The sequence below is a fragment of the Etheostoma cragini genome, chromosome 1 (genome assembly GCF_013103735.1).
Source record: "Etheostoma cragini isolate CJK2018 chromosome 1, CSU_Ecrag_1.0, whole genome shotgun sequence".
Lineage (NCBI taxonomy): Eukaryota > Metazoa > Chordata > Actinopteri > Perciformes > Percidae > Etheostoma > Etheostoma cragini.
The window spans coordinates 20,165,833-20,192,094 of record NC_048407.1 but is presented as its reverse complement, the minus strand read 5'-3'; the positions used below and the strand labels follow the sequence as shown (position 1 = coordinate 20,192,094).

At 39.2% G+C, this 26,262-nt stretch overlaps 1 protein-coding gene across 1 annotated transcript; it reads right to left on the bottom strand.

Annotated features, from left to right (window-relative positions):
- Nucleotides 1-326: 326 nt before the first annotated feature.
- aldh1a2 (aldehyde dehydrogenase 1 family, member A2) lies at nucleotides 327-25,274 on the bottom strand. Its single transcript, XM_034872783.1, has 13 exons — nucleotides 25,026-25,274; nucleotides 14,404-14,508; nucleotides 13,594-13,734; nucleotides 12,913-13,042; nucleotides 10,464-10,525; nucleotides 9,646-9,774; nucleotides 8,260-8,373; nucleotides 5,066-5,168; nucleotides 4,042-4,226; nucleotides 3,756-3,920; nucleotides 2,868-3,025; nucleotides 1,475-1,549; nucleotides 327-1,242 (listed from the first exon to the last, which is right to left on the bottom strand). Exons 1-13 carry the CDS (start codon nucleotides 25,140-25,142, stop codon nucleotides 1,170-1,172), a joined length of 1,557 nt encoding a protein of 518 aa, XP_034728674.1. The 5' UTR covers nucleotides 25,143-25,274; the 3' UTR covers nucleotides 327-1,169.
- Nucleotides 25,275-26,262: the final 988 nt, after the last annotated feature.

Sequence of the window (26,262 nt, the reverse complement as noted above, 5' to 3'; positions counted from 1 at the left end):
AAAAAGGCACATCACCTTGGTGTCATGAGTCTACCTGCCCAGTAGGTGGAGCCAAATACTGTCAGACAATTTATAACCAGTTATTATTTTTAAATAAGTATTACAATACTAATTCATAAATGAAAATGTAACACTTTTTTAAATTGCCCTACGGATTAAGGTAAGATGTGTAGCATAAGATCTTGGTCCTGAATGAAACTTTAATTGTGTGACCTCTTGAGCAGCAGAGAAAGCCGGCCGTGACTGTGGGAGAGACAGAGTTCTAATAATGTAGTAAACAAAAAACAATTTTCCAGTAAAAAAGCTTTTACTGAAAAGAAACTATGGTCATTTTATATTTTTATAGCATATGATAGTATAAACATAAACATAGATGGACATCAGTGAAAATCAGTTACATAATGTTGAAAATACATCTACTCTTTTAGCAGGTGAGAGAAAAATGCTTTTAAGAGGTTAACATCTTCACGTTTACATCAGTCAAAGGTTGACATACAGTGTTAAGTCATACAAGCTAAAATATAAACAAAGACCATTAGAAATCCATTTTAATTCTGAATTAACATTTTATCCATTCATATCTGAGGCTGACAACATCAGTGTTCTTGAATAAGCTGACATGCTTGCATAAATTCTACAAAGAAATTGAAACATGAGGTTTTTTGACGATCATACCGCACAGTACAAAGAATAATTGCCTCCCAACACATGACAAATTGCTAGTAAAGGGTTGCTTGCAAGTGCGGGCGACTGAGTCTCTGAGCATCCAGCATCTGGGGGGGATCAGGGTGTAGCAAGTGGGAGGGGGAGTTGTTATTGGGGTTTGCAGTCAGAACAGCCCCCCATCGTCTCTGTGAGTGCTTTAGTGTAGTTAGTGGAGGAGGTATACATTATGAGGGTAGTTCAGTGGTACTCAGTTGGACTGGAGAGAGTCCACAAACTCAGGGTAGGTTGAGATAGCTGCACAGGGATTAGCTGACTGTCCGTTGCGTGCATTGCGGAGTTGATGGAGGAACTGGGAGGGCAGCGAGTGGTCACACACAGCCTGTAGTTACCGTGGAGATAACTAGTTTTGATCGTAATTGTGGTTTGCCACCATGGACGGACTGACAAGAGATGGGTCAGTGATGAGGAAGACGCTACCTCCTCCCCAAGAAAGTGTGGCTGCCTTAAGAGTTTTTGGCAACCATCTTCATCGTAATGGTCTTCACTTCTGAGTACTCCTTCAAGCCACTTTCTCCCCTGAATACAAAAAACAGGAAATTACAACGCTGCCAATTTTGCTTAAACTATTACACTGACGCAGCATTGAAATATAGTGTAAACACTGCTTGAGGCAAACATATTGCAATATCCTCTTAGATCAAGTTTTGGTATGTTAAGCAATTTTGGAAAATAGGTTTTCAAAACACATAATATAAGTAATATTGTGGTTAATTTATATTCAGGGGGAAGGCAGTCAAGTCATACTTACAATTCACGTCCATTGCCAGACATTTTATATCCTCCAAATGGACACTGTGTGCTGAGAGCATTGAAGCAGTTTATCCTGGGAAACACACAAAACATTGATCACTCTTGTGCATTTGAGTTATGTGTTTTGTTATTGTAAAATGCTGCTTAATTTTGTCCCAAAGTATTAAAGCTTCATTCAGTAAGGTTGATTTATTGTCATCATTGTTGCTATTCTACCCTCTGGATTTAACAACGTAATTCCATTTTTGTTTGGCAAACACAGCTGAAAGATTGTATATTTGTGAATTGTTTTGGCTGCAGCAGCCTGGGAAGGAAAGAGTAAATGGATGCTAAGAAGATTGAGGTTGAGGTAGAGTAGAAGTGGGACAATGTTGGGATTGAAGGAATTAGAAAGATGCAGCCTGAAGACAAAGAGAAAATGAGAGGAACAAAGATTCCAACTAAGCAAATTCAGCTTTTTGATGTCAGATCATGGAGGAGATGGAAGAGAGAAAATGTGCTGGTTTTGATATTCAATCTTTTTACACATTGATGGATTAAAGGAATTGTTCGACATATGTGCAGTACGTGTAAAAACAACATGTTGTTGTGTTGCAGGGAGTTAAGTGCCGGACCATTTCTTGCCCGGGACTAGTAACTTCCTGGAGTCTTGTCATCAACATGAGGTTGCCATCAACAGACATCATGGAAGTCATATCTAAAAGATCAGGAGACGACTCCTGGTAGTCTAAAGTCAAGGCCAAATATCTTTACATTACTCTGGTCAGTATCAGCTGTGAGGGAATCATAATTTCTTCTTGTCTAGGAAGAAAAAGGTAGTGAAAAAAGAGGTTTGGTACTTCTCAAAGTACCAAACAAAAACCTTGACAGAGAAAGAGAAGTGTGGTGGTGATTGGGCAGCAGCAAGACTGAAGGACAAGGTGGAGAAATGTTTCTTCAGCTAGCAAAGGATTGCAGTCAAGTATGACAAGTGGTGAAACATACTTGGCAGATGCTGTATATTAGCTATAACTCTATCCCTACTCATAGCCATCTGCAGATAATTACAAAAGAAACAAAACAAGTTTAGGTGAACTCAAGAACTAACATTGAACGATCATTTCATTTATACAAATTATAAAATTAGGGTGTCAGTTTACATTTAAAATTTACATTTTGCGCTGTTGTCTTGCACTGGCATGTTGCTTTCGGTATTTTTATATCTCAAATGTCTGAGCTGAGGAAAGAAGTGGAAAAAAGGAAGGGAAACATGTCTTTGTGGCTTGTGTAATGATAGTGAAGTGGCACATCGCCAGTTTACAGTTTCTGGATGCCAGAATCTGAAATGGTTGATATGTCCCACGCGAAAATTATTATGGATTACAGCTAAAGAAACACAGCATGAAACTTACCATACAGTGCCAGCCTGCACGGCTGTGGATATGGTCATGGCTTTGTTGATGTCGTTGGTGAATACAGCAGCAACCAAACCGTAATCTGTGTTGTTGGCTCTTTCTATCACTTCCTCGATAGTTTTGAACTTCATGATCTGCTGGACTGGACCGAAAATCTGTAAACAGATAGGAATATGCAAGTTAATTAATTTACTTTATTTGTATATATTTATATATTACTGGTCACATATAAAAAGGTAGGAAGGGTTAAATATAGGGTAATCTCGCATTGCCAGATCTAACTCGATGGGGCTGTGTCACCACTGCAGCATGGTCTGACTACACCACCAATCTATTCAGGGATTGGTGAAAAACACTTGTTTGTATTTCTTTAAACCAATCACAGCCATAATACAGTCCACCCTTCTATCTATCTATCTATCTATCTATCTATCTATCTATCTATCTATCTATCTATCTAAACTCCGAAAGCTCAGGTGGATCCAATAAGTCAGATAGCTCCAATAGCTCCGATAGATCCAAAAACTCTGATAGAGAGAGGGACATCCGGCACGTGGGAGATTACGTGTGGGAGATAGCAATTCCATGCTACGACTTACTTTACAAACATTTCAGAGGGAATTAGTGTACATTCATTTTCACAGTTACTAATTACCCTGCAAATCCAGATTATACAATTATAAGACCCAACATCTTAGTATGTGGATACAATTTAAGCCACCGCAACCAGCTACATCATTAACTGCTGCTAAATGCAGTATATTGAATTGAATGGAGTATTTTTTATATTGTAGTATTACTTGAGTTACTTGAGTACTTCTTCAACCACTACTTTTCAAAAAGGGATTGGTTACCAAAATCCCTGTTCTTTTATTATGATCATACCTCCTCTCTGGCAATGCGCATGTCATCCCTCACGTTAGAGAAAACAGTGGGCTCAATGTAGAATCCTTTCAAGCCCAGAGCTTTGCCTCCACACTCCATCGTGGCTCCTTCACTGATACCACTCTGGATGAATTCCAACACACGATTCTGCTGCTCCCGACTGATCTGTTGAAGTGGAGGACAGACATTATCTGAGAGGCCAGGACAGAGAATTCTAATGAAAATGATAGAGGAATTTTGAAAGTAAAAGAAAAAGGGGGTAAAGCTATAGATCTGTTGACCTCACCTGTGGACCCTGCTCAGTGGTGGGATCAAAGGGGCTTCCAACTATCCTCCTCTTGGCTCTCTCTACACTCCTCCGAACAAACTCATCATATATGGGCTCCTCCACAAAGATGCGAGAGCCTGCCGTGCAGCACTGGCCTGCATTGAAAAACACTCCCTGATGGGCCTGTTCAACAGCTAGATCCACTGGGGAAAAGAGATTTTAGTAAATCAATAGTTAGATAAAACAGTTTTTAGATGTTAATTATTAAATTAGAAATATTACCTTTTTCTTAAAAGTGAAATGAGTCAGAAATGATTGTCAATGAAAATGTTCACATCTAGCAAAACTTCATTTGCTAAAAAAAAATATAATATATATTAAAAAAAGAATATACTACACACAATATATATATATATATATATATATATATATATATATATATATATATATATATATATATATATATATATATATATATATATATATATATATATATATATATATATATATATATATATATATATATATATATATATATATATATATATATATATATATTGTGTGTAGTATATTCTTGTAGTATATTCTAGTATATTCTTATTCTTACAAAATTTGCTCCAATATTTATTGGAGCTATCCTGTGCAAAAATGATACTGATAGCTGTTGCACACGAAGGGTTAACTGACCCCTGTGATTTATGGGTCTCGGCTGAAGCACCCGACTGAGTCAGGGCCCATTCTCCTGATTTACAGGCCTTTGGGAGCCCCTCTCACGGCTGCTGAAAGCATTTGAAAGTCTTGGTACCCCCCGTTTGGTGAGCCACTTAGAATTTATATGAAACCCATCCATCCACAGGTTTTCATAACACTACAAAGCTTCTAAGCATTTTGATAATCTCAGTCCATGTGTGTTTATCCACAGAGTTGAGATCCTCAGAATGGGACAAATGGATAAACAAAACTTTGATAGTGTTGGACAGCCTAGTGAGGATGATGGGTAAATGGAGCACTGAATAAAACATTAGGCTACTTGAAAACTTACAATCAGCATCTGCAAAGATGATGTTGGGATTCTTTCCTCCCAGCTCCAGCGTCACTCTCTTTAGGTTACTCTTCCCAGCTGCTTCTTGGATCAGCTTGCCAACCTAAAGAAGGAAACAGATCTGGGGTTTACTCACAGAAATGCAGACCTGCAGCCAGATCAGTAAATCAGTTGGAACCCTTAAATAGCTTAAAGAGGTTGGTTAGCTCCAAACAGGGAATGGACCAGTGGGCCAGCTGAAACATGAGTTCTGCAAACACACAGAATGAATATCTATTACAGGTTTTCGGAGACAGCAACAGGCAAAAAAAGGATGTTTCAGCCGGGAACAGCATCTGATGTCTAATGAATGGCAGGAAGAAGCAACCACAAAGTGATGGGTGGGAATGAAACTATCTGATGGAAGTTTGAAATCCAGTCCGGTGTTTCAATATTAAACACAAAAAGGGATTTTCTGTGGTTTTTCTTATCATCCCTATTTCTATTTAATATGACGTAAACAAATGAAGACTAATAAATAAAAAATTTAAGAACAGCATTGCTTGATAAGGTCACTAAAGGGAATCACAACTAATCCTAAATGTTGCAAGTTTTAAATCCTTTATTGTAAATCAAGTATACTTTACAGTTTTGCTGATTATTTTCAAACACATGCACATTTAGATTTTTTAGGTATTTTTTCTATTGTTCCTGGCAGATTTTTTCTTTTCTTATAGTATGTAAATAAATCAGTTGATGTGTTTATATTGTTCCATTTATCCTTGTGAACATCCCATCTGCATTATTTTTTTTCTACATTACAATGGTATGACATTGTCAAGATAATGAGAAGTTTATGAGCAGCAAAATATGTATTTTGTGTCCGCACAATGTCAATGTATTACAACATTGATGTAACAATAACAGAAGTGATTGCAGACGTGAGGTTCACTGTGATTACTAATACAACTTATCAATGTTTCAGGAGTCAAATAGATTTTAATGACAAAAGCAAAAAAATAGAAACCTAGCTGCCATAACGAATAGACAATAAGACACACTTAAATAGTTTACAAACTTAGTTAGTTAGTTACAATATAAAGTATAAATCTTTATAGTAAATAATGTAGGCTAAAACATGTGAAACCACTGGCATTGTCCTTTGAGACATTTTGGAAAATAGGTCTATTTGCTTTCTTGCCAAGAGTTAGATAAGAAGACAAGAAAGCAGCGGCACGCACTTAGCAAAATGCTGAATTTTTACTTTAAAATTGATGGAATATGGTAGCTTTGGAAATGATGTGATCATTATAAGTCCACCCTTATACATCATTCAACGTAATTTGCATTGATTCAAAAATATTTTCTCTGATATAATCTCAAAAATATGTTCCCATGAATCTCTGCTGAGTCTCAACAGTAGAATGAATCAGCTGCTTTAACTGATATTGTATCATGGTGTGAAATATTGTATTAACTCAAAAGATAACAACCCTGGGAAATCTTCCACACCTCCCTCTTAACCCTAAACCCTAAACAAAATCCACTTCTTCCTGTTACTCATACAGCCCGTTTTATTTTCCTAGAGAACTGACAAGCCAAAGTGGAAAAATACCCTTTCGGTGTTCATCTAAAAAGCCCCTACCTACCCACATGGAAAAGACTCATCTTCCAACTTAACTTGTCTCACAGAACAACAGAATAGAACAGAATCAAATGCAGTACTGTGACTGGTACCAAAGCTGAATGAAAACAACACAATACTTGGCTTCAACGTTTCTGATGTGATGTGTGTCTTTGATGAGAAACACAAAGCAGTTGACTAAGGGGAGGTTAGCGTGTGTGGTATTCATGGGTAAAGAAAACACGCTGGGTTGCGAGACTCCTCCATGTGGAGTCACAGCCACATGTGAATGAGTTCGACAATGAGTTGTGGTACTAAAATCCACCTGTAGCTACACCACCACCTTCCACCATGTGAGAAGATGGTGTGGTGGCTAGTATTCCCACACCACTGCTACTACAGTGTGGTGACTCACTGTCTGGGCATCAGAAGTCTCTTACAGCACTGGCTCATTCTCTCAGTAATTGACTCCAGATCACATGAAACAACAGGAAAACTAGTAAAAAAAAAAAACTGGGCCACTCACAAAGGAAATGATCAATCAAGACGAAATGATAAAACAAAGAATATGTTTGTGTTAGAAGGTGCATTTATGCAAGCTCGCGTGCACACACTGATTGGGTGTGTCTGTGTGTGTGTGTGACAGATTGGAATAGGAAAATGTATGTTTTAGGTTATTCTTTGCTGGCAAATCATAAAGACATAATGTTAGTGCCATTTATACAAAGGATAAATATATATTTCTAATCATGCTGTCTAATTTTGCTTTTGTTACTGTGTCTGTTTGGCTCATCAGGGACAGTAATCTGTGATGACTATACCTGTGTGGGTTTTTTGGAGGTTGCTCACAACATATACACACTGCCTTTCCAACACACCACCAGAAACAAAACAGATATCTCCATAAACCACAAGGCTAATCTCAACATTACATAAACCTGGCTCATTTACCAAAGATGCATGTCAAATACAGGCTGGTCACATCGAAACAAAAATTCTACATTAGGATTTATGTAAATAATTTAAGCAGAGGGGTTAGCTGTTTATAAATGATATGCAGTTAAAAAAACAAATCTGCTGTCACTCTGGCTGTTCCCTCTGACTTGAGGAATGCGTTCAGACCGCAACACCTCTGAGCGCTCAACACCTAACATGGTAGGTTCTTGATGATTTAGCTTTCTGGTACCGGCTCCCCTGTTCTGCAAAGTTACAAGGGTTTATCCTGGTAGTAAGTTCAATGACAGTATATACAGAATAGGGGCATTAAAACATTTAAGACAGCATAGGTAAAACGAGGCAGTGTTTTCACAGAGATGTTTTTTTTATACTCTTGACAGCGCAAATATGTGCTTGTGTGCGAGATAAAATCAGAGCCCCCTGTCATGAGAAGTAATAACAGGGCACACGGTTTATGTAAGACCCCATTTGTTTGTCATTTAGACTTCAATAAAGGCACACAACGTCCCCTAATTACCCAGCCTGCTCTTATGCTCTGCACATGTTGGTCACTGTGTCACTGTGTTAGCTGACAAAAGCAAAGCAAGAGCAGTAGGCAGCTGTCGAACTGAGCCACGCTATTAGAGAAAAGTACCTCGGTTGATCCTGTGAAAGCCACTTTGTCTATGCCCATGTGCGAAGCAATCGCAGCTCCTGCCGTTGGCCCAAATCCTGGCAAAATATTGATGACTCCCGGTGGAAACCCAGCCTGTCAAAACAATAAGAGAGGAAACCAGCTTTAGTGGAGATGACAGAAGAGCCAAGCAAAACCACAGGCAGTGTGGGGGAATCCGGACCCAACCCAACTTCCCTACCAGCAGAGAACGGACAGAACATCAAAAAGATGAAGGCGACGGACTCCAGAAAGAGGCGAGGACAGAGAGGACAGGGGGGAGACAGGCAGGATGTGTAGACAGAGATTTGTACAGCGTGATTAGTTTATTTTTTACGTTAACATGTGATGCTGCATTGTTCCGATCTTGTTTAACTTCATGTGTTTACCCATATTTTACACAACTTGCTAACCTTGAAGTTAGAACCTTACTTGAGTTAGGGTTTGGCAATCTGTATTATTTTCATATTGTCCAATCATGCTTGTTGTAGGCTATTTGAGGTCATGATAGGTGATCCAACCGCCGGGTGGGGGGGGGCGTCTGACGGAGATTTAAAACAATCAAACTTTTAAGCTACCAAAAGACATATTTCGTGTGGACTTGACAGTCTTATGACAGTTATGTTTCTTCCTGGGCTTTGTGTGTCATAACTCTTTTGAAATGTGTAAGCAGTGATATTTATTTTCCTACTGACTTTAAACTTTTCAGATTCCGAATGTTTTGTTCAGACCAGTTAAAGATTCTAAGTCACTGACTAAGTAATAGTTCCCTTTTTCACCATTCTACTCATTTAGCAGTTATTCCTTCAGTCTCATCAGTAGTCTGTGCCTGATTTAAAGTGTTCAGTTTGGCACTAAACCAGACCCATACAAGCGTTATAAGCACTATTATAGGATTATATTATGATTAAGCTTAATAAATTGTTAGCCATTGTGCTAACATTTAGCTACTTTTTGTGTTACGTATTTGTAGCAGCTGGTTGAAACTAGATATAAAAAAAGACTGTATGGCCCCCATAAAATAATCTGAATTGACTGAATTAGTTTTAATATTAGATTTGAACTGACCCTTTAACTAATAGAAATGTGTTGTCTGTAGGGCTATCAAAAGTAACGCGATAATGATGAGTTAAATGAATTCCTTTCAAGGCCACTAGTGTTTTTGACACGCAATTAATGAATGTACGTTTTGGGATTTGGACCGCAAGCCATAGCGGCCATAGTAAACACTGTGTTCTTGGCAAATTGAAGCCTAAAACAGATTTAGATTGGGTTGTGATGGGTATAACCTTTGGACTGCCCAAACAAAATGTTGGCATACTGCCTTGTGAACACATGTGTGGTTGGCAAAGAGATTCTGTCATTTACCTCCTTGACGAGAGCTGCCATGTAGAGACAGGTGAGCGGTGTCTGCTCAGCAGGTTTAAGGACAACAGTGTTTCCACATGCGATTGCTGGACCCAACTTCCATGCTGTCATCATCAGAGGGAAGTTCCACTGTGCGTGACACACACACACACAGGAAAAAGACATAATGCATCTGACTGACACACTGGGTGGCCACAATTCAAGCTCAATAACTCATCGCTCTTAACTTCACTTACTCTCATTTTCACTGTCTAAACATAGTCAAGTGAGAAAATGTTCTCGGCACTTGTACAGTATTTTCTCTTCCCACAGTATTCTGAGAAAGTCGGGAAATTGCAACACATGTGCAATAGACCCATATCACTGTACAAAACACAGGCCTGTGTTATTTCTGCTTTACGCAGGAGCCCATGGGGCTCAACACAGAACCACACGCTTTCTGCACTCTTGCACAATCAACAGTGTCTCTTTCTCCTTGATCTTTTCCTCTATTCTCACCATTCTCTTTTCCTCAAACCCACTATGTTTAATTCCTCACCTCACTCTTCTGCATCTTACTTCTTGTTCTCCATTAGTCAATATCACTGGCATTATCATTTTTGGGGCTTACTTCAGGATTCACACATAAACAGTGAATGTTTGTGAAATTACTGGGAAATCCACATTGTAATTCTGCAAACAAGCCAGACTAACAACCAATGACATCTCTTTTGAACTCAGCCAATTAATTGTTATTTGTTTTTATTGTTGTTTCCCCCTTGCTTTTATGTCCACTTGTATCCATCATGCATGTCACATGCAGGAAGGGTTGTACTCACAGGGATAATTTGTCCACAAACTCCAATGGGTTCATATCTGGTAAATGCTAGATACTCTCCATCTGTGGAAGAACACACGCACGCACGCGCGCGCGGACACACACACACACACACACACACACACACACACACACACACACACAAAAGAAAGAGAAAAAAGAAGTGTTTTATTTCTGGCTTTAGTAGTTTAAAGTTTGTAAAATTCCTGAAACACACAGATGAAAAATGTTACCACCTGATACCCCCGGTGTTGTTGACTCAACATGTTAATTTGTAAATGAATCCACACGCAACATTCCTGATGGTTTACCTCGGTGAGAGATTACATTTCGTTTCAAGCCTCCTACAGCACAGACATGTGTGTAACTGTTTTAGGTCATAGAGATGGGTGTTATGCTGGAAATGTTTGCTCATTCCTCTTGCGTTACTTAAGTAAAAGGAGGTACTTAGTGAGGGTGTGCCATGCTTTTTCATTCTCCAAAAAAACAATTGAGATTGAGAAATGTGTATATAGATTTGTTACAAGAGTCGTCATCTGCTGAAACATTGCCTCATGTTGGACTGAAATGACCAATGGTAGATGACAAGACAAGATAATAATTTCAACGTGATGCAGCAGAAGGTATGACAATGGATGCAAAATTGCAGTACATATAGTCATTTGTCAACCTTTTTCCTTAATTTCAAAGTGGATATTTGGTTTCTCAAAACTGTTATTGTTTGGAAAATGAAACTATAAACCTATTAGACGTGAGATTTTAATGAGGACTCAAGTATCTACAAGGCTTGTTTGAAAGCAAGAAGACTTATATTTCAATTTGGAACGAGCAGTGTAAACTATACCAAACTGTATAACCAAAGGTGCTCCACATAATGTCACTCACTCCCCATTAATTTCACGCTGTCTGTGATCCAAATTGAACACAATAATATCGGCCTAACGTGCAAGACGAGTAGATGCTGAGGGGTTATTGATGATAAATATCCTGCAATTCATCCTGACAGGTGAACCAACACGTTTACTGACAGACAACCTACAGGCTACAGGAATACCCTTGTTTATTTTTCTCTGAAAGTCTACTAGAGCAATCAAGCTTAAACTAAAGCCCTGGCAAAATGAACACTGTGGTTGGTTTGGCAGCAGTGTACAAGAGAAGCTTTAAGAGGGACAATACGGTGGTATCAGGAGGTTTCCCATGTCCTCTCTCTTATTGTGATTTTTGTGCTTCCTGTTGAAACAGGCAGCCAACTTTCCCCTCTTCCTCCCTCCCAAATTCAACTGCCTTAGTGAGGCTTAGTGTTTGGATTGATCACCAATTTTATACTTTACTTTGCTGACTGAAGTGTTTTAATTTTCATTCAACTAAACATGCCAGACAGACACAGTTAATAACTAGCTGGTGACGGTGGAGCATTTAGCAGCTACAGAGTCAGATTTTTCCCTCAGAGGTCAATGGAGACCAAAACAGAGCTGAAAGAGAGTGAATACTGGACAAACATTATTTAGATGGACAGAAACACAACTCCAAATACTAATGATGCTTCATAACCGCTGTGCTAATAAGCAATTGTTTGCCACCAAGTTAGCATATCAACGTAAAAGGGGATGATATGTAAGTCTTAACAGCTTGTTTCCACTGGGTCCACTGTTACACAGGTTTGACATGCATCTACGTTTGTTTAATGCTGCATTCATGTGGTGTCAGAATAATTGCAAAAAATTGTTCCTAACTGGAAAAATTTCCGTGAATGCCAAACAACAATTCGTAAAGTTTGCAAAAACACAATTTTCTAAGTTGACTTCATTTTACGTAGCAAAAAAGTAAATTTTGGGTTGATAGAAGAAACTTTTTATTAAATCACGTGCTATTGCTTAAAAATGTTTTGCTCGCATGTAATTTCTGATACAGAATTAGGCTGTAACCATTAGTGCTGTCCACATGGAGTGACCTAGATTAGTTAGAAAGTTACTTATTATTATTAACCATGATAAGAAGTCAGGTCCAGCAATATTTTAGTGGTTTTAAGAAATGCACCCATGCAGCAACAATTCTGGGACAAATCACCTATAAAAAGCGTCCAACAGGAAATAAATACTGGAAACAGCTATCAACATGTTGTTTAAACGCTCTGAGCAATAAAATACAACACAACCTCTCCTTTACGTCCATGTTGTTTCCACATTACAACGTAAAGCTTATCAACACACCAAAGTTGTAAGAACAACTTCCCAACTCGGGAAATGTGACCAACCATGAAGCATATTAATGCACCATCATAACAAGCTGTTGTATAAGGAATGTGCCAGTGAAAAATTAACAAAACTATGTTGACCAAGAAACCAACCCTTTGGTACTATCATTTTTAAGCCAGGGATCCCACCACAACTCTGCCTTTTGTCGATTTCATTTAAACTCTGCTGTCTCAAACTCACAAAGAGGGATCTTACCCATAGGAATGGAAGTGCCATGGATCTTGTCTGCATATCCAGCAAAGTATCTCAGTGTCTTTATGGTTCCTTGGAGGTCCACAAACAGGGTGGGCAGGAAAGGCTTCCCACTGTTCAGTGACTCAATAGTCTGAAGAGAGACGGGGGAGACGTTTAAAAAAATATGTGATATAACCTTGTGATCCTCACATAATTCCATACTCTCCACTCTTTACACTCTCACGTGGGAGAAATTTGACACTAAGATAACACTTAACTACAAATACAGCCCCTAAGTTACAGTTATAAGTCCACTTTAAGGCCAATCTATAGGGCGATTATTGTAGCAAAACTATTTGCAAATGTGTGCGAAGAGTTGTGTAACTGTGTCTCAAACCGTATGTGCGTAATCAGATTTGTAAATGCGTAAAAAAAACCTAAAAATCAGATTTGCCAATGTACTGAGATTTATAATTTGTAAATGTGTACCTACATCTGTAAATGTGTAGACAAAACTGAGCACGCACTTACTGATTGAGATATAGTTATACAACTCGTCACACACATATTTGCTACAATAATTGCACCATAAGAAGCAAGTTTGTGAGTATTTACAAACACAGGGGCAAGTGGTATAAATTCCTAAACTAAAAGGTTATTCACATTGACTAATTAATTCATGGACATAGCAACATAACTGACTGCTAGATTGACACTGTCTCTCTCCACCAGGTCAGCCAGTTTGGACAGAAGACGCCCCCTCTCAGATGCGTCCATCCTTCGCCATACGGAGCCCAAAGAAAAGGCGAAGCGAGCCGCCTGCACTGCTTTATCAACGTCCGCCTATGAAAAAATGAAACATATTAATGATCTAACCTGATTCAGATGCCAGTAGCATACCTGACTATTGTCTCAAATGTTTGTTTGTTTTAAACTTCTTTCAGCCTACTTTTACTTTTTTAATCTCATTTTCAAACTATGTAGTTTGAAACTATGTAGTTTGAAAATGAGAAAGTAAATGCATTTGTTCAAGCAGTATATATCGTGTCTGATTCATTATACAAGCAGTATACACAATTAAGATTATCTTCTACTCCTACGCCACTACATTTCAGAGGGAGATGTACTTTTTATCTTACTACATTCATTTACTTTTCAGATTAATATCTTGCACAATAATCAGTTTACAAAATATGATGCATTATCATTGATTAAACTACTCAGCGGTATGCGAAGTAGTAAAATTGTGCTCCATGTTAATGTCTCAATAATAATGATCCAGTAATAAAATAATATAACACTGATAGGTAGAATTCTGCATAACAAGTACTTATTTTTGATCATTTAAGTACAGAATTTGATACTAATACTTCTACTTGAGTCAAATTCTGAAAGCAAAGCAATACTTTTACCTGGAGCATTTATATAGAGTTGTATTGATGTTTATACGTAAGATAACCCTGTTTTCATTGAAAAAGACAGACTAAAGATGCCGTGCTGTTGAGTATTTACCTTCTCTGCTTCCTGGACCTCACAGATCTGCTCTCCAGTAGCTGGGTTGTAGACAGGAAAGACCTTCCCACTAACAGAGTCATGCCACTCATTGTTGATGAAAATCTGCAGTAAAAAAATCTTTTTTTAATAATTTTGTAAACAGATGCAATAAAATATCTGAATGTAAAGTTATAAATGCTATTTCCTTTATATGGATTTAATTGATCGTTAAAACCTTATTCAAACAGACTGTTAATTTGACTGCAAAGATACAATTTCCAAACAAGCTGGAGTGGGATGTGTGTAAGGGAATGACTAACTTTTTGTTTTTTAAATATTTATGTTAGGTTAAGTAATCATTTCATCACATGCTTGTAGTTGAGGCTGTGAAAGACTAACAGTCCCAGCTCTTCCATGCTCTTGTGTAAGGGATATGAGAGAATCTCTGGAAATCTGGACAGAGATTCCAGCCTGTCCTGCATTGCTCTCTGGGGAGTGCTCCACCATCCAGACAAAGGGGTGGGGGTGCAGATAAATCCCTATCAGACACCAGACCCCCACCAACCCACCCCCAAGCTCACAGACACACGTTTCACAACATCTCTGCTCGTTTACAAGATCATAAAACACGTGCCGTGCTTGGTTTCTGTGATGCGTTAAAGCAAGTCTTCCGTTAAACAACCGCCTGGGATTCCAAACAGGACATATTTAACATCTATTAAGACCAAAAGAAAAGTAAATGTTTACAGAGTCACAAAGCTGAGAATTATGTTGCAACAAATAATATCATACCCTTCATACACTGGTAAGCAAGGTGTGATTTGAAATTGGCAAATATATCTTACGCAAGATAAGTCAAAGAAAAAGCTGACATGTTTAGATCCATTAGGAAGACTCCTCACAAACTGTTTTTAATGGCTGTCAGTATGCCTGATAGATAGAGTGGAAAGAGAACATCTGCTGGCACAAATCCCTCTGTGTATACATACGCTCTTACCGTCTTTCTACTTTAGAGGAGTTCAGATGCACTGATAGCAAACCTGAGAGCAGGGTTCAAGTATCCCACTGGCCTAAGCCTCCCTAAACTCTCCAACATGTTTACCTCCATAAAAGCTGTGCTTTAAGCACTATTTAATTGGCTGTAAACTGTTACCCATGTTTACTTTTAGGTTGGTATAAAATGCCAGGGAGTCTGAAAACTGTTGGACTCTCAGCAAACACATCACTCTACCTCCCTCCTCCTCTTCATTCCCACGGATTGGAGGCTCATGATGTGGTCTATGTGTATGAATAACTCACATGCAGACATTTAAGGTGTTCAGTATCTGTGTGTACCACCCCACAGAACTATACATTACAGACTCATTCCTCTACTTTTCCTTTGTACTTGTCCCCCCCCACACACACACACAGATAGACAAGGCCGGAGTGGCTTCTTTCTTCCCGCAGTTTTCTTAGGCGCCTTCCATCAGAGGCCACCTTTAATCTGACGCTCATTAAGAGCACTTCATAAAATTGTCAGTAACGATAAGGAGCAGAGGGCCAGCTACAAAAACAGAAAGTCCTATGGAGCACTGAATTAGTTTTTAAATTTATAGGGGCCACTGAACTGGGGCGCCCTAAATCACAAGAGCCCCCTGACAGCCTCAACAGTCCGAGCAAGAATGCAGACCATGGGTAGCTTTATGCATGGCGTAACCCCTCTCACAAGACGCTGCTAAAGGAGAACGAATGAAGCACGAGAACAGTGGAGCAGGCCGCCACCTAAATCATGGCCAGAAAAGGACAACTGTCAGCCGCCGTTTGGCTCGGCCCTCTCTCTGGGCTTGGACTGGTGTTAGACTTTTGTCTAGTTCCTTTGAGAGACTTGATTAAGATGACAGTGCTGAGTCGTAAATCAACTCTCAAGGTTTCTTAAAATTGCTTTTAGGATCATTTGGATGAGGGGCAAAGAACACAACAATGAAAAAGCAAGTGCAAGGGTGCACATTTTACAATGACAAATCGTGTATCCCATTCCCATTCCCTGCAGGGTCGTCACTATCACTTCACATGTTTATTTCATGTTTATTGCATTCTGTACTGCCAATGAACACTCAGTTTTTACAGTTGCAAGGACGCATTTCTCAATACTAGGGTCACTTTTTCAAAACTCTTCACACAGTGAGCTAATCAAAAGTATATGTGGGCTAAACTGTGGATCATTTATAATTGCTTTGGCACTAAATGCATTCAATGGCTAAATCTTTCAAATGACATTCATTTTCTCACTTCAACACAACAACCGCCAGCCGTACCTACAGGCCAATTTGCACATGCTAACATACTGTTTTCAAAACTGTTAAACTTAAACTTTAAAACAAAACCATAATAAAAAACTGAATAAGACAGCAATTTGCAACATTTCTATGTAATAATAGTATATTTCAAATTGAAAAATGAAATGCTATAAAAAAAAGAATAAAAAAAAGTGGAAGATCAAGAGTTGTAGTCTCAGATGAGATTAGAGCTACTGTACTTAAACATGTAATCAATCATGGTGTCTCAATGAGAGAGGCTGGTCAGAGAGTGCTGCCAAATCTGCAACACTCAACAGTGGCATCTATTGTTAGAGTTTTCCGGCAAACCAACAGGTAACTTGTATTCTGCATGTATTGTATATCTGACTGAACTGCACATTACAGAAGTACATTAAGCAAAGCCCGCAAACCCACTTATTGCTTGTATTTGCGTTTGCTTTTCTGCTAAGGACTCAATGGCTACCTCACATAGGTGGGAGATGTTGGATGTTCACTGATGTGCGGGAAACTGCCATTGTTGATATGGTCATCAGAAACAACAGCATTAAAATCACTGATATTCACTGTGTAAGCATATTAACTATTTCTAGAGTCATTAAAAAACATCAGGTCAGGATGAAGCAGTTGTATGTGGTAACTTTTGAGAGGAACTCTGAACATGTCATGCAACTCAGGAACCACTAAGTCCAGGTAAGATCACAATACTGTAAAATAAAGAACTGCTTTTGAACTAAACCAAACACACACAAACACATACATTTTAGGTACTGAATATTACTGCAATAGCCTAACTCTTATGTTGTCTTTTTATTTCTTTCAGAGAGTCATGGAGATTGAAGGCAGGCAAACACCCCACTTTTTCATCTTTGTGGATGAGGCGGGTTTCAACTTGGCCAAAACACGGCAACGAGGAAGGAATGTGATTGGGAAGAGAGCCACAGTGGATGTCCCGGGCCAGAGAGATGCCAACATCACAATGTGCGTAGCAATATCCACTGATGGACTGCTGTTACAGAAACCACTAATTGGGCCATACAATACTGAGCGTCTTCTTGCATTCCTGCATGATCTCTATGAAAGGGTTGTGCTAGTTGAGGAAAGGGATGCAGAGAGAAGAAATCAGTAAACATTAATAATTGTATGGGACAATGTGACATTTTATCCACTCCCGTTCAGTTACTGAGTGGTTTGCAGCCCATCCCAGAATGGTGTCACTTTTCCTCCCACCTTGCTCTCCATTCCTCAACCACATAGAGGAATTTTTTCCTCATGGAGGTGGAAGGTTTATGACCACCATCCACATAATCAAATGTCCCTCTTGGAAGCAATGAATGCTGGATGCCTGGACATATCCGCAGAAGATACCTGTTGTTAGTGTATTTTAGGTCATTGTTTGGTGGGTGACAAAGTGTGTTTGTTGGCTGTCAACCTTTGCTAGTGTTATGGGAGAAGGAGTTGATCTGAGACATGTATGAAGCTATTTAGTAGTTTTAATGCATTTTGAATGTGAAATGAACTGTTGTGCCGAGCTAAAAGTTGGTTAAGAGAACTATGTTAAGAGTTTTGAAAAAGTGACCTAAGTATTGAGAAAACAGTAAAAAACTGTAACTTGGTGTTCTTAAACTGCAAATGATGACGCCTTTTTCAAAATGAACTATTTTCTGTTCTCACAATGAAAGCATTTGAATGTGCTGCTGCATTAATTAAATAATGCATTGGAATGGACAAAAAGCTGTGATCTGTGATGCCTGACGCATAACGAGGAGGCCTGAGGTGGATTAGAGCTAAGCAGTAAGCATATAGGTCAAGACTGCATGGGCCACAGGGAGGCTGCAAACATTTAGCAACTCCCAGGCTTTTCTGCAAAAGCTGTCAATCACATCATCCAGAGAGAGCCTGACCATGGGGATAATAAAAAGATGAAACATGATGTATAGAAACTTTTTAAAAGTGTTCTTGTTTGTTTGCTAATTTAGCCATTTGATGCAGGTGTCTTAATCATCGTCATCCGCTGCAAACTAAAAATGATGATTTGTAAACCTTGCACTGAGTAAAATGTTTATGTCCTTTATTTTTTTCATGTTAAAAAAACTTTGTGTGAAGTTTTGGGTTAATTCATTTTTAGGAGTGTACTGCAACAGGAAGTAAGAAATGCCAAAATACTTTTTGCAGCAAACAAAACATCTGTTTGGCGCTTTGCTTATTCTCACAGCTGAAATGCTAACGGCTGAAGGAATATGTAATGCTACTCAGTTATTGTCTTTTAATTTTAAGGGGGTGTGTAAGGGTTTGTGTGTGTGTGTGTGTGTGTGTGTGTGTGTGTGTGTGTGTGTGTGTGTGTGTGTGTGTGTGCGTGTGCGTGTGCGTGTGTGCGTGCGTGCGTGTGTGTGTGTGTGTGTGTGTGCCAAGATTCCACAGCCAGACAAACCCTACCGGGCACCTGCAACACTCGTCTGCGCAGGAAGTTTCATATCCTCCCCTATCACAGGACCTCTATTTCCTCTCTGGATGGGTTTCAAAAGTTTTATAATTACTACTGTTACAAGTGAGTGGAGAGCATGTGAAAGTGGAGACCAGCTGGTTTTTTTTCTCCTACTCCTCTCCACATGTCTGACACCACGGAGCCTTCGTGTTTTTCATTCACACCCTCACAGACAATGCCACCCTGCGTTCCTAGGTTTGGCGAGGGCGACCTTGCTGTCACTGACCGGCAAACGTCTTTGTCTTGTCTGTGTGTGTGTGGTCAAGTGGTTAAAGTTGTTCCTTCTGACTCAGACGTTATGTGAGAAACAGTAATTTAACATAAGGCTGTAATGACAAACAACTTCTTATTCACTTTTTTTCTGGTGAGGCACCCATCAGATGCACTTCTTCCAGTAGCCAAAGAGACATGCATCAGAGCATCAGACAGTTTAGATTAAAACCTTTCCCAGGCCTATATGATGCTGCTTTATTAATACATTTTTAAAACCCCAAAGGGGATATTAAATTTCCTCTTTTACAGCTGAATACAACGTTTTCAAGCAGGTTATTATCCATGTAGGCATATTTTACGTCAGTAACTTATCCAATCGACGTCCATCAATCCCAAAACCTAAATTTTCTGATATTTGAGCAAAATGCCAGAAAACTATCTTATCATTCATCAAAAATATATCACCTTTCAGCTATAATGTAACTATAATTTAGTACAGACTTTATCTCCAATCTTGGTGAAATGTCTAAATTTCTAAGAGAAAAAAGTGATACACAGTTTGATTTTCATGAATCAACAATAAAACGGACTTCCTTTCTCTACTGTTTTTTTTTTTTTTCTGGGAACATCTGAGGTTTGAAGGTTTGCTTTGTACTTATTATCTCTAAATCTCATGGCAAGGTAATGTTTAAAGAACAGTTGCTTTACTTTGGGATCAGTGGACAAAAAGGAAGTCTTTTTTGTATGTGACGCTTTTCCACAGACAAGTAAAGATCTAGAAAAGCACTTCTGTCTCTGCTATGTCTATGTCTTGTGCTCGCTAGTGAAAAGAGCCCATACCCCAACAGATTTATGAAGCCAAGTCTTTTTCATAATGACACCGTAAGGATTTACACGTTCCTTGTCAAGAGGGCCGCAGACTGAAGGTATGGGAAGTTAACAGGGTAACCTTGCTGTCACTGCTCTTCCTTAAACAGTGATTAAGAGACAGGGGACATGATGTTGACGTGTCTGCTAAGATGATAATTTACACTCACAGCACAAGTAGGCATTTCACACCAATAGACATATTAATGGTAGTGCACACTTACCCTGTCACAATCCAAGAGATGTGTTTTAGAGAGTATGTGGCCATGTATGTGCAAACAGGGAGATTGTGTAAGCAAAGACAGAGGAGGAGGGGGGAGAGTTCTCGCTGTGCTCGTTGTGATAAATCATTTAGTTGCACAGTATCCCCTAACTTTGGCTCTGTTTGATCTTGATCGCAGTAAGATGGTGGTTTTGAAGTGGAAAAACTCCAGAACTGCAGGTCAGGCTCTGCGAGGCAGGACCACTAACCCACACAGTGAGACAGGGTCATAATTTACACCCTGGTGGACAGCACCTAGCTTCGGGGAGCCCCAAGCCTCCATCTGTGCTATCTCAATCAGTGACAGATTGATGGAGCCTCTTATTCATCCAAACTGAGTGGATGTCTTTGCATAGACTGCTTTACAAAAACTCAGGTCTTTAGCAGACAGGTTCTGAAAAAGTCCCTGTGGTGAAAGTGCACTATTGTCACCATGATCCAAGCAACAAAGAAAATGTATAACTGTTGATAAGATTAAAAGATCTGTGACTCAGACAATGCACAAGGCCACTGAATTTGATCCCTCAATCTGGTCTTTGTTAGTTTTGCATTTTTTTCGCACTATTTTCCATGTTATTACCCTATTAAAGAATATAATTATATTAAAGAACAGTAAAACCAAACTGGAATTACAAACCTCAATTTTTAAAAAGCAGATTTGTTTTTATTACACATTCTTATCAGTCAGCTAAACTGCAATCATTTGTCAATGTGGAAACTTTCTAGGGCAAAACAACGGGCTGTTTATTTACTACACAAATAAAACATTTTACAGACTGCTCCTTCTAAGTAAAACAGCAGAGTTATTTCTATTCCCAGTAAAATTTGTCCCACTAAGTGTCTGGTTTAACAAGTCATTATCACTGAACGGTGTGAAAAACCACTAAGGCCAGAATTATCACCCACTAAAAAAGCACAGGAAAAGTTTCTCTGTTTGCTTCAATTATTCATAAAGCAGGGTCTCTCTTCTTCACTTTTACCACAAGTGGAAAACATCAATAAATAGCTATCATGGCTCTCTTATTTATGGCTTCCTTTGTGGTCCTATCAACCTTTAAACTATTTCTGTCTTGTAAGCCAGCTGTTGGAGCCTTCTAGTGATAGAAATGTGGGGGTAGGGGACAGGACAATTGAGAGACAGCTTTCCTACTCAAGCTTTGAGCTAAAAGAGAAAAGCTGTATAAAGACTACCAATTATGTGTATGTAGATATGAATAGACCAATAAAAGAACTCCAATCCTATACAGATGCACACAAAAGGGAAGATAGCTTTCCTTATACTACCAGTGTGTCGTCGACGGTGAGAAGTTCATGACTCGGTGAAAAGGACAAGGAGCAACCCTTGACTGCAATAACCCATTTTTTATGACATGCTCATGTTATAGAGGCAAACCTGTTAAGTAATAATATTGTAACAGCCATATCTCTGTCTCCAGGGTCGCTCACATGCAATCTTTGCATTGCAAAACAAAGATTTATATATGTTTTTTAAATGTAAGTTAGGAAAAGCTTATCGTTGCCTTCATGTTGCAGAAACATAAATGTATTAGTGTAAAAACAGTATCTGAGGAAAGAATCTGTGTCTGCAAGCTTGCAGCTCCATCCCCACGCCCTATAGGCCAGCGAACAGTTTTGGTTGTTTCCCCTGCAGTCAGTGGGGTGGAGAACAAGGACAGGGTGTGAGGAGAGCCCACGCCAGGGGTTCCCATAAATCAGGGCCCTTCTGCCCCCTATGTCCACCAAACCAACAGGGACTCGATGAACCAAATTCCATGAGGTTAATTCACCAAGTCGCTCCCTAAATTTCCTTTGTACACTGTTGTGTCCGACCCTTTAACTAACATTCTGCACTAACACGACAGAGCCTATACAACATGTACTGTCCTCTTTATGGTGCACCAGCAGCGTGTGCCCTTTGCACTTAAAATACTGAGGTATGTGTTAACACAGAGCAATTATTATAGCACCGACCAAGGCCGGCAGTAAGCAGGGGCAGGGGTGGGCTTAGCCCACCCAAATGCGCGTCTTGCTTATCCAATCAAAAGTTAAGAAAATATGTAAATAGCAGAGAAAATACTAGGACAGTTTCTAACTTCAAACTGGGTGGGCGGCCTACAGCCCGCCTCCAAAGTTGCCCACTGCCCACCCTGTCTTCTCGTCTTGTTAAGGCACAAACACACAGAGCTCTAAAGCAGACCCGAGTATAACTCTTTGTCTACTGTCTCTGTAAAAAATAGAGGTGAGTAGCGCAGTTTCCGTGGTCAGTTTAGCAGCTTCAGTTGATTTTAATGGATGCGCTCTGCTGCGGCAGACCTGTCGCTCCGTGTATTTCTTCTGTAGTTTAGGTTTTCCACCGCTGATGGACAGCAGCATACAGCCGCTACCCTAAGCTAGTCTCAACCAGAGACCAAAGTGTCAAACGGGGTGCTGTGTCTTCACATAAGCTAAACAAAGGCATTTCCACCGTTAATTAATTGATGTAGAAAAAGAAAGAAATTTGGGGGAGGATCATCAGAGTCCCAACTTCAAATGTCTCCCCACCAATGTTGCAACAAAACCCATTTGCCTTTGGATTGCCAAGCCGGGTGTCACTCATGCAAATTTTTAAGCCATCTCAACAGAGTTTTGAACTGGCAACCTTTGTGCTACTAGTCCCATTATCTAACCTCAGGGATACAAATCACTCAAGTTGCCAACCTAGTATTTCCACAAGCCAACCCTAATATCGCAGGCTAAAACCCCTAGCTGAATTTACACCAGGCTATCATCAATCTGCGCTCCATGAGATGTGCCCTTTAATCTTGGTAATCATAAAAACACTTGTTCTGCAGCGAAAAGGCCTTTAGTAGCAACAGAACGGCTGCAGGTTACATCCTGCTAAGGCTGAAGATGACACCCCGAACCAAAATTAATCAGTTCACGTTAGGAACCCCTAACTTAAGACTTAAATTTGCTTCGAGGTGTCGCAGTGTGTGCAATGTGAAGACATTGCAGAGATGTTTACAAACAGGTATTTTATATGAGAGCTATTTTTAACGTGTGTGTAACTGTTTCAAGACTTGTGGTGGGCCAAGACTCACATTCAAAATAAAGGCTCTAACACTTTAATGAGAAATAAGAGAATGTGATTTACTGATTGATGATTGCTTCAATTATATAATAGTATACTGCTATGTTTTTTATTCAGAGAAAATGTTGAAGCATCTAACCACAATAGATGACTCACTTACAGTATCCTCACCAGATTGTCTCTCTGAAAGCATATTTTTTAGTCATATCTGCAACATTATTTGTTTCATGGCTCAACCGAAGTTCTTTGTTTGACTCAAGCTGCTTTCTCCAGCTGTTTCTGCATCCCTTTTCTCCCACCCACACACTTCTGACTAAAGGATGATCTGTATCTGCTCTGAAAACGCATTTGTTCTGTGAGCATTTTAGTGTTAAACAATTTTTTTGCTAAACAAACATGCTGTCATGTAATAATGAGACACCGCCTGATTCAATGCTGTAATTACTGATGTCAGTGAAAGAAAATACTTCATTAAAAATAAAGAAGGAATTTGGGTTGTTTATACACTAAGTCAGCCTTTACCACTGATAGGCTAACCTAAAAGCACTGGGAGCAATAGAAGATTAACTAATTAAGAACTGCATAATTCTTTGAAATGAAGTGAAACGATACAATCATAATGCAAAAAGAATGAAAGCAAGAGAAGGATTTAGTTATCCATCTTGTAATATCCAAATTTGTATAAGTAGCCTTTCCTTTTTAATTACTTTTTTATCCCTTTGTTAGGCGACTTTACTTGAAAAAAATTATTATATCAATTGGCTTTCCATGCAGTAAACTGAGAGGATGTTGGTCAGGTGCAATGTGAAAAAATACAACGTTTTATAATAATAGTTAAATAAAGTTGTCCTCTCAGTGTTGTAGCAATTTTAAGACACTTGACCATACAAGCTCAAACTACGACACGCCCTTATTAATACGTTATTTCGCCTTCTAATAAAAAAGAAACCCCTCTATGTTCTATTTTGTGGCAATTATAACTGGCTAAAATTATCTGAAAAATCAATTATCAGTCTTTATCATAATACCAGATTTATGCAATGACTCAAATTTGAAAATGTAAAAATCTCCTTTTTATGAAGTAGTGTGACCAACAAAACACCAAATATGAAATTACTTATGTCCGTTATCTACTTCTTTAGTTTAAATGATCTTGTCCAGGAGTATTTAATTGAAAGCTACACTTAGCACGTGGACGCAGAAGAGACTCATCTAGACTTGAATTGTCAGTTCATCATGTCTGTTAGAAAGTTTAGTCCGGAGAAGTTGATCAGTTCCAGGTCTGAGTGAGCTACACGGCCTGATGGGCTACTTAAGCTGCAGTTGCCGACACACAAAAAGTTTTTAAAAGTTTTGGCTGAAGATACAAAATGATCAGACATGTAGCTACGAGCAGCAGCTCAAAGCGAGTCGGTCGGCGGAGAGAGAGAGTGGAGAGAAACAGACCTTGGTGTACTTGATCTCCGGGTTGGGCACCGGTGAAGGCATCAGCTGGAGGGATGCCATGAGAGTAGCGGGGTCGCTCTTCACCTCTCCGGGGATCTCGATCTTACTGGAAGTCATCGCGGCCGTGTCTCCTCTCGTCTGCCTGCTGCGCCTCTCGGGGATTTTTCAACAGATTTCTGATTAGGACTTTGGGTTTCTTCCTGGGTTTATAGCCAGGTGTCAGTCGCGGTTCATTTTCATTGGGCAACGAAAAGGGCTGTCCTTTTGAAAATTAAATTCACGCATTTACATAGGCTAAACGACCTCAGCCATGCGTGTTAAGGAGGAGAAACACATCCACCACCCACCTCACACCCCCGGTAGCCTACACTTAGTTTTCACTGCTTTCACCCTCCAACAGCCGACTGTTTTCTACGGTAATTCGTAGTTTTATAACACAGTAACTCATTGCCATGCATTATTAAAAGAGTTTAGAATGGATAAGTATGTTAATCACAGCTAGGCTTATAATGTCATCTAAACTCAACATAAGGCTGCACGTTTTAAAAAAGACCATTGGCTACATACCTATTTTTTAAGGTTTTGTATAGATGGGCCCACACTATTAAGTAGCTATTCTTGACTTCATCGCGATCTTCATCAGTTCTTGTTGAATTTATATTCAATTCAAATGTCCACATTAAGGATTTCTCCTCCATGTTCTGCATATATAGGCCTACGAGTTAATATTGAAATATATAGGCTAATAAATAGTTAACAAACAAGAAATGCATTCTTTACACATTCTTGCACCATCATTAACCATTTCCTAAGTGACATAAAGGTGTCAAACTACTTTCTTTGGCTCACTATCACCCTGTGGTCTGTATTTGGCTAACACAACCTCCCCACGGCCGAAGATGTTATGTAAATGTGGACTAGAGGGATTGCTGCTACTTGCCGGGGTGTTGTTGGCAGATATTTGTCCTGCAGGTGATAATTCCTTTTCAGCGCCTCCTTTAAACCTCCCAATAAACATCCACCAATTAGCTGTGAGCAAGCCTGTCTCCGAAAACTATAGGAATTAAAGCAAATCCACGCATGTATTAACACATCCACAACATCTGCATTTCCTTGCACATTCATGAAGTCACAGGTAACAGAAGGCAAATCAGAAGTTTATGTGTGGTTTAGACTGTGGATTCAAGATGAATCCAGAGAGAAAGAGTGCTCAGTGAAATAACAATAGTTTTAAAAC